The following is a 10,212-nucleotide window of genomic DNA, read 5'->3' on the forward strand; positions in this document are numbered from 1 at the left end:
AATGGCCAAACGGTCAAAAAAATTTTTTAAAAAAATTATCCGTTGGGCCCGTTTAGGACCGTTTAGGACCGCTTGAACCGGTCCACTTCTGAGCCGGTCCCGATCTTAAATGGTCTCGGTCTCGCGGGCCTCACCTATGAGACCGGCCCACTATCCGGCCCACCACTCCACTGTCCCGGTCCTATCCGGTTAGGACCGTTTAAGCCCACCGCCCATGTGGGCTTGCGGTTCTGGCCGGTCCCGATCCTAATCGCCCACATGCCACCCCTAGGTATATGTATTAGTTTGCCTTTTTATCGTATTTGAACTGATCGATTATTTCAACTTTGACTGATCTCCCATTTCCAAATTATTTTAGACTTAAAAACTCTTACCCCTGTAGTTAACATCATACCTTTTTCCTTTCTTCTAATATTATCCATAAATACCTGAATCTTCTTCATCTAGCAAAATCAGACCATTCTTTCATCTTTACTCTTTGAGTTCAAACTAGTAACTAAATGGGTTCCATTAAAACTCATGGACAAGCCAAGCCTCATGCAGTTTGCATTCCATATCCTTGCCAAGGTCACATTAACCCTATGTTAAAGTTAGCCAAAATTCTTCATCACAAAGGCTTTCATATCACTTTTGTCAACACTGAATATAACCATAGACGTCTTCTTAAGTCTCGAGGCCCTGATTCGCTCAACGGCTTTCCATCCTTTCGTTTCGAGACAATTCCTGATGGCCTCCCGCCATGTGATGCTGATGCAACTCAAGATATTCCATCTCTATGTGAATCCACAACCACTACTTGTTTACGTCCTTTCAAAGAGTTGCTCGCCAAACTCAATACTATTTCTTCATCTAACGTGCCACGCGTCTCGTGCATTGTCTCTGATGGTTGTATGAGCTTCACTCTGGATGCTGCTCAAGATTTGGGAATCCCTGAAGTTCTCTTTTGGACACCTAGTGCTTGTGGTTTGTTAGGTTACATGCATTATCGTGACCTTTCTGACAAAGGATATTTTCCACTTAAAGGTATAGTCATGCTTTCTTCCTTCTTCTAATAGCCAAATCAGTTTCATATGCAAATACATTTGTGTTTAACTTTTGTTCTTTTATCTTTTTGGGGAACTGCAGATGCAAGTAATTTGACAAATGGATATTTGGAGACGGCTTTGGATTGGATACCAGGTATGAAAGGTATACGTTTAAGGGATTTGCCAAGTTTCTTAAGAAGTACAAATCCAGATGAATATATGTTCAAGTTCCTTGTCCAAGAAACAGATAGAAGCAAATTTGCTTCTGCTATTGTAATCAATACATTTGAGCCATTAGAGAAGGAAGTTCTTGAATCACTTCGGACCCTTCTTCCTCCGATATATGCCATTGGGCCCTTGCATTTTCTTGTAAAACACATTGAGGACAAGAATTTGGAGTGCTTGGGATCCAATCTTTGGAAGGAGGATCTACAGTGTCTAGAATGGCTAGATTCCAAGAAACCAAATTCTGTTGTTTATGTTAATTTCGGAAGCATAACTGTAATGACTCCGAACCAACTAATTGAATTCGCTTGGGGGCTTGCTAATAGCCAAATGGAATTTTTGTGGATTATAAGGCCTGATATTGTAACCGGGGAACAAGCAATTCTTCCATCCGAATTCGTGGAACAAACTAAAGAAAGAGGGATGTTAGCAAGTTGGTGCCCGCAAGAACAAGTACTTAGCCACTCTGCAATCGGAGGTTTCTTGACTCACAGTGGATGGAATTCGACTCTTGAAAGTATTGGAAGTGGGGTGCCAATGATTTGCTGGCCATTCTTCGCCGAACAACAAACTAATTGTTGGTTTAAAGGCACCCAATGGGGAATAGGAATGGAGATTGACAATAACGTGAAAAGGGACGAAGTTAAAAGCCTTGTGAGAGAGTTGATGGCTGGTGAGAAAGGCAAAGAGATGAAGAAAAAGTCAATGGAATGGAAGAAATTGGCTGAAGAAGCTACTCAAAAACCAGAAGGATCATCTTTTGTGGCAATAGATAAATTGATCAACGAAATTCTCCTCAAACACTAAGCATTAATTTATCAATAAGTGGTTGATTTTTATCTTGTCTTGTGTTGAGATCTTGTCAGATCCTTTAATTATTGTTGCTCTTCTTTCAATTATGTTGTATTTTGGTACTTTAATATGGTCTTATGATAAAAATAATTATCTCTTGCTACCTCAAGGTCTTTTGGTCCCTACAAGGCACTATGCCTTGCAAATTTTCCAAGGTGACAAAAAAATAAAGAGTCCACTAACCGCCTACAAGTCTAATAATTAGCTTTTCCAATTATTTAATGAGACAACCGCAGTTTGCACGAAACCGATTGATAGGATTATATGAAAGCTGAGACAGACAATGGCTCCATTGGATCGTATACCCGTCTAGAAATAAACATTATAAGACTTGCAGAGACTTCCATTTTTTTGCCCCTGAAAATATCAAGAGAAGCAGGAGGTGTCCACGGGATAAATCAGCAGTCCAAATCATCAAAAACAATTCAATAAACAGAAATAATTAATTTATTTGTCATCTATGAGATGTTTCTATTTATGACGTGGGCTTTGATGAAGTTTGAAGAGAATATGACACTGTATAGCTGCTCTCAAAATAATAGTCGGAAATATATATTTTTTTTGTATACATATACATTATGTATGTTATATACAAAAATTATACAGATTTTATACACTTTTTCGACTACCGAATATAAATAGTTTTTAGCGCGGGCCAAAAATGAAAAAAGCCTTTTTGAATAACTACGAAGTTTGTAATCCAAGACCTACTTAATTATATGAGATTTTTTCCTTCCTATACAATATTTAAAACTTATTTACCAAACTTGTCCTAGTTTTGTATATTACCCACCCTAAACAAGGATTACTTACAAATTATATACAATTCATTATTAGTGTCTTAAATTAGGGGATTTAGTTACATTTTTTTCTCTTTTTTTTCTCCTCTCCTCTTTCCTTACTACCGCCTCTCACGTCAATTTTTCTTTCTTTCTTCATCACTTTCTCTCACTGTGACTAATTAAGTTTCAAAAGCCATGACGTTAAAGAGAAGCAGAGAAGAAGAATCAATACTATGAGCAGGGAAACTAGCAATGATGAATTGTGTAGATATAATGAAAAGGAATCAATCATTGGGACATAAAATTTTTGAGTGCAAAACATGCAAAAAACAATTTGATTCGCTTCAAGCACTTGGCGGACACAGAGCAAGTCATAAAAATACAGCTATTAACAATTTTGTCAAATACGTATGCAGTCCCTATTGAATTCAAATTTGGGTTTTCAAAAACCATTATTTGTTTGGATTGGATGTTATTGCAAATAATTGAGAATTTTGTTTGGAGTTTATATCTCAATTTGGAGGGTGTTTGGTGAAGATTAGACTTGGTTTTGGCTGAATTTCAGAAGAAGAAGAAGAAGAAGAAGAAGAAGAAGAAGACATGACATACAATATACTTACGAAATTGTAGTAAAGTTATAGTAAAATTATAGGTAAATTGTATTCCGTTGTTTATATATTTTTTATTTATTTGAATATTGTATGAAAGTTAAAAAATAGTTGTATCATGATAAAATCTAGTTGCCTCCCCATGTATAATTTGAGAAACTGGTGATATTTGACATAACAACACCTCTGGGTATTTAACTCTAATATTCACACAATTAAGCATCACGAAATTCTTCGTTAGCATATGTCTTTCAACGAATAATATTTATCTGATTATGCTATCAGCTTAACACAATTGATTTTCTTAAACATGCATTACTTTTCGTAACGCGGAGGAAATCAAAACTACATCATAAGCACCGAAAGCCTGCAGGTCTATCACGTAACCAACTTGAAAATAAGACTCCTTATTACTTAGACAAATGGCAATACTCAGTACAAGTACTGAGAATTGGCACATAGACATTTTGAACTTATCCACATTTTGGACAATTATAGTCACAAGTTATTTGGTCAAATTACATAATCAAATTTTACCCTCAATGAAATTATAGTCAATTGCGACTTGGAATGTAATATTGAATTAGTCACATTGTATTTGATTTTGTAATATTGAATTACAACTAACTATACAGTATACACTTATTTACAACTAATCTACAATTTATATACAATTTACATACATTATTTTTACCCAATTAAATACAACTACAATATCATACAACTTAAATATAATTATTATATAAATATTATACAATATATCTTTTGTATATTTTGTATCTGATTTGTATATATTTTGTGCATAATTACAGCTAATCTGCAATTTATCTACAACTTTCATATATTATTTCTACAAGTTAAATACAATTATAATATCATACAACTTAAATACAATTATTATATAAATTTTATACAATATATCTTTTGTATATTTTGTATTTGATTTGTATATATTTTTGTGTGTGGTGTGTGCTTCTTCCTCTCTAAAATTCCAATCAAAACTTACTCTCTTAATACAATTTTAATACATATCAACAACTTTATATTAAAAAAATAGTATTGATAACTTAAATATAAATTTTATACAACGATTCATACATAATACAACTATTTTTTAACTTTCATATAATATTCAAATAAAAATATATATATAAACAACATAATACAATTTACCTAACTACAACTTTACTACAATTTCGTAAGTATATTGTATGTCATATCTTCTTCTTCTTCTTCTTCTTCTTCTTCGAGTTTCTATCTGAAATTCAGCTAAAACCAAGTCTAATCTTCACCAAAACACCCTCAAAATTGAGATATAAACTCCAAACAATATTTTCAACTATTTGCAACAACACACAATCCAAACAAATAATGGTTTTTGAAAATCCAAATTCGAATTCAAAGCTTCAAAGCTTTTTAATGGTTGTCAATGGTGGAGAGTCAAACACCTTCAAAATTTATTGATTGACAATTTCAATTTGAACACCAATTGTGCAACATTACTAGAATTTGAACACCAATTGTGCAACACCTTCAGCTCTACATTACTGAAATTTCAATAAGCATGGAATTACTGCTCTCTTTCCCTTTGCTCTACATTACTGGAATTAGGGATTCAGAGATAGATAGATAGATAGATAGATAGATAGATAGATAGATAGAGAGAGAGAGAGAGAGAGAGAGAGAGAGAGAGAGAGAGAGAGAGAGAGAGAGAGAGAGAGAGAGAGAGAGAGAGAGAGAGAGAGAGAGAGAATTGATTCCTAATATAAATGGATACTCATTTAATTCCTAAAAATGTACATAATTAGTAAATTTGTATATAGTATGTAATTGGATTGAAACTTGAGTAGGGAGGGTAATAAAATTTCAAATAGTATATAGCAATATAAAAATTTCTAATTATATTGTCCAGACTCTAATTAGCTAGGTTGAGCTTGTTGTCCAATTATGCACTGTTGTTATTTATTTATTTATCTATTTATTTAATTATTACTACTCCATAACAAGTGAATTAATTGGACTTCACGCTGTCACGAAAGATATATCTCACCAAAATATGACATGATATTTTCTAATACCCAAATACGAAAAATAACAAGTAAACAACCTAAAATCCAAGTTCAGTTGCATTTTCTTTAAAAACCATTTTCATCTAATATGAATTGTGATAATTTCTGTTAGTGACATAATTTGATACCGTTACACTTGTATGTAGTATTCTACGATGGTCCTACTAGGGAAAGCTTTCAGATTTTTTGTCTTTCTCCCAAAATACATTAACTGCTATTTGAATTATCAAAGTATTGATCTAAATTGTATAACAACTCTTAAGAAAGTATATATCTTCAATTTAATCACTTTAGATCGTATCTCTTTATTGCTTTTCCAAAATATTACCGAATTCCAAATCTTTCTTGCAGGCTTTTGTCTCATAATATGCCAAGCCCATTTGAGTAAATTCTTTTGTTTTTTCAATATTAATTGTGCATTTTATTCATCTTCCAACAAAAAAAACACAATGATCTGAGGTAGTATTACATAAAATAGCCTCCCTAGCGAGTCAGTTTTGGTATTTATTAGGTTTAACACAGATATATAAAAGGAGGCTTGGTTAGCGTACAAAGATAAGCTTCCGAAATATAATTTTTGTTAGGTGTTGTCCTGATTTTTTTAGCATATTTGGTTTTCCTATTTCTTGAAGGAAATGATAATATATTTACCATAATTGGGTTTTCCTTTTTGTAGAAGAAAATTATAATTCTTCCATTTTTGACTAGTCCTTTTTCTTGTAGGAAAAGGTTTGGACTTCTATAAATTGAGGATCCTTTCTTCTCATTCAGTAGCATCCACAATGTAGTCATACGGGGTTTGAGAATCGTATTTAGGGGGAGAACTTTACGGGACAAGTGTTAATGTGTCACTTGTGTTTGCCTATTCGTGAGGTTGTTCTCTCGATATTTTGTACTCTCTTTTATATAGTGAATTTCTCATCTCCGCCGTGGACGTAGGTCAATTGACCGAACCACGTTAAATGTTTGTGTCTCTTTTGGTATATTTCTTATTTGTTGTCTGATTTATCGTCGTTCAAGGTTTGCTTTTCTAGCTTACGCATGATACCTGATTTTTTCAGTCCTAACAAATTTTCCTACACATATATAGCTGAATCAATGCTATCCCAATTGTGTCCCAATACAATACCCAGAAATTGACTATTAACTAGTTGATTCAATTTTCAACGATAGTCTTATAATCGCTCCATGAGATATGAATTCTTTAGTAGATTAATTCGTCACAAATGACATAATATATGATTGAATGAGACTTCAAAGAAAGCTTCCAGTCCCAAAATTATATGGTGGGCTAAAACGGCGCAAAAATATTCTTAACATGGTGTAATATTGTCCGCTTTGTATCAAGCCCGCAAGATTTTTCCCAAAAGGCCTCGCACCATTAAGAGTATCCAACTCCTTATAAGTAGCTTATTTTTCTTTTCTACTTTTTAAGTGGGACTTTGTTAACACACACCCAACAACCTCCCCCTTGAACTAAGTTCCACGTGACTCATCACCATTTATGGGCTAATTTGGAGATTAACTGTATGTCACCCACTTGATCTTGAGTATTTGCGGTCACCGAAGTCCAAAGACTGTGTATGCGTCTTCAAACCATTGGCTATGATACAAGTGATTGGGCTAAAATGGCCCAAAGATAATCTTAATATAGTGTGATATTGTCTGTTTTGGGCCAAGCCCGCACGATTTTTTCCAAAAGGCCTCGCACCATTAAGAGTATCCATCTCCTTATAAGTAGCTTATTTTTCTTTTGAGAAATTTTCAGAAACCACTATAGTTAAGTGGCTATTAACATGCTATAGCTACAATATCCATATTTACTGGCCGTAGCTACAATTTCGTTGCTACTGTGTTGTATTCCATGTATTCGCGCAATTGTATTTATAAATACAATGAGGTAATTCGCCTAAAAATTATAGATTACAACTGTTTAATAACGGAAAGCGCAATAAATCAGCGTGTATCAATTCAATTGTATACGCAGTATATTTGTTCTTATATGTTTTATATTGTATTCAATTTCACTATATTGAATTCAGATGTTCGATTGTATACACTGGATCGGGTTGGTTGGGTTTCTATCAAAACCAAACTAAACCAACTAGTATATCAGTTTGGATTGGTTCGGTTTTACCAGATTTTTCGGATTTTTAGATTTTTTTTGCTAAATAAATATTATTTTAATCTTATTTTATTAAATTTTTGATAAGTAAATATATGTTTAGTAAAAATTAAAAAAATTAATAAGCATATAATCTATTAAAATATTCTTATGGGAGAATTCTTTTAGTAACACATATTAGTTATTTTTTTGTCGTCTCACAATAAATTTTCCTTAATGTACAGTTTCAAGGTTAACCAAATTTGATAATTAAACATAAAAATTAATATGATACCTAAATTATGTTCTATTTAATTTTAAATTATCGAAATACCACTTCAAATTCAAAAAAGATATACGAATTTAATATATCTTGACATATGAATATAGTAAAATAAAGAGATTGACGCATTTAAATAACACTTGATATGAAATTAATCGTACAACCCATTATTTAAAGTTAATAAAATGGACCACTTCATATTCTATTAAATATTACATCCCATAAGAGAATTTTAAATATTTGTACACATTTTTCAAAGAAAATTCTATATAAAGTCTTAAAAGTATATATAAAAATTATATATTTATATGTCAGTTTGGTTCGAATTTTTTTACTCAATACCGAACCAAATCAAACCAAATCTAATGAAGATTTTTAATCGATTTAGTTTGACTTTTCGATTTGGGGTGATTTTCCGGTTTGGTTTGTACACCCCTAACACACACCCAACACCATCAACTCTATATTATATGTTATAATAAGGAATAAGGGGTAAAACATTCAATTGTGATAAACTAAAATCTCATACTGCAAATATCACGAGCAACCATACGATATTAGGGATTAAATAGTGACAAATCTTTTTTAGGCGGTAGCGGCGAAAGACGAATGTCAGAAATAGATGAAGAGAGATTACAAAAAAACAACATGGATAAACTATTAAAAATGTGTTCGAATCAAAAGTGTTTAACTGTGACATTTGGTTAATTTTGACTTATAATGTCACGACCCAAAATCCAACTAGCTGTGATGAATTAACCACTAACCAATTTCACTAATAATTAATAAAGCAATTAAGTAAAGAAATATTTGAATCTTATACATTTACCCAAGGACTGGTAGTACAAATCATGAGCTTCTAAGAATAGAGTTTACAAAGCTGGTATGAAGTAAATACATCATCTGTTTGAAAAGTACATAAACAGAGTTTTATGAATCTAAGGCTACCATAAACAAGAGGCAGCTACCACCGGAACGCAGGTACATCTTCAGATCCAGCTCCCGTCATACACAGCAACAACAACATCCAAAATCTGCACGCAAGGTGCAGAAGTGTAGTATGAGTACAACCGATCCCATGTACTCAATAAGTAATAAACCTAACCTTAGGTTGAAAGTAGTGACGATCTAACACAAAGGTCGGATTCAACGCCAATATTCCACAACAGTTCATAACATCATAGTACAAGTAACAAAGAGGTATCTCAGAAATAAAAATGCTCAGTTCGTTCACAGTTTCAGAAAAATAGGCATATCTTTTCAAGTATCTCAGTGAAAACCCAAATCTTTTATCGAAAATGCCACAAATATGAGTAAGTTTGAAAACAATAATTTTCCCAAAAAAAAAAATCCTTTCAACAATAAATTAGATGTTTCATTTCTTTCCAGATAGCCAGTGGAAAATGCATCACTATGCTCATAAGCCAATAGGTGTAAGAAGTCATGAATGACGTGATATAGTGCAGCAAGAGGAAAAATGCATCTTTATGCCTGTATGTCAAATGTGCATGTCAATTCGATGCAACTCAGTGATAAAATCATATGCATACTTTCAGAGTATCATTTCACTCAGTCCTTCCAATCACTCAGTCATCCCAGTCCTAACAGTTACTCAGTCCTCACAGTCACTCATGCCTCACAGCCACTCAATCCTCCCAAATCACTCGGCACTCGCACTCAGTAGGTACCTGCGCTCACTGGGGGTGTGTAGAGACTCCGGAGGGGCTCCTTCAGCCCAAGCGCTATAATCTGCACAGACAACTCACGTGCTGCATGAACAATTCATATGCTATAATATAAATATCTGTATCCACACGGACAACTCACATGATATAATAAGCCAATAAGGCCTGCTGTAGGCGGGCATCCCCGATCCACATAATAATAAAGTATATAAAGCCAATATGGCCTGCTGCGGCATGCAACCCGATCCAAAATTTATTCTCACAATCAGACCCTCCGCCTCACTTAGTCATCAATCTCTCCAGTCTTTCGGGCTCACAATGTCATGAAACTAGCCCAAAATGATGATATGATGAATCAATAAATAGCAACAGAGACTGAGAGATGATATGAAATGCATGAAGATGACTGAGTATGAAATTTCATTTTAAACAAATAATTCAACAGCAATATAACCTCTGTGGGTCTCAATAATACTAGCACATACCTTCAACATGATTTTTAATATGATTCTTAGCTCAATTTCTTTAACACATAAAATTGCATAGAAAATACCAAGATTATTTGACTACAAATTTTTA

The 10,212-nt window shown here is 33.3% G+C and overlaps 1 protein-coding gene across 1 annotated transcript; it reads left to right on the top strand.

Annotated features, from left to right (window-relative positions):
* Positions 1 to 336: 336 nt before the first annotated feature.
* Positions 337 to 2,205, top strand: LOC107825003 (7-deoxyloganetin glucosyltransferase-like). Its single transcript, XM_016651829.2, has 2 exons — positions 337 to 1,023; positions 1,126 to 2,205. The coding sequence occupies exons 1-2, from the start codon at positions 501 to 503 to the stop codon at positions 2,055 to 2,057; spliced, it is 1,455 nt and encodes a 484-aa protein (XP_016507315.1). The 5' UTR covers positions 337 to 500; the 3' UTR covers positions 2,058 to 2,205.
* Positions 2,206 to 10,212: the final 8,007 nt, after the last annotated feature.

The sequence above is a fragment of the Nicotiana tabacum genome, chromosome 12 (genome assembly GCF_000715075.1).
Source record: "Nicotiana tabacum cultivar K326 chromosome 12, ASM71507v2, whole genome shotgun sequence".
Lineage (NCBI taxonomy): Eukaryota > Viridiplantae > Streptophyta > Magnoliopsida > Solanales > Solanaceae > Nicotiana > Nicotiana tabacum.

Bases quoted from the DNA above. Each gene is read 5' to 3' on its own strand.
- LOC107825003 (XM_016651829.2), top strand. From the start codon at position 501: ATGGGTTCCATTAAAACTCATGGACAAGCCAAGCCTCATGCAGTTTGC. The intron at 1,024-1,125 runs GTATAGTCATGC...GGGGAACTGCAG, and splicing joins AGGATATTTTCCACTTAAAG to ATGCAAGTAATTTGACAAAT.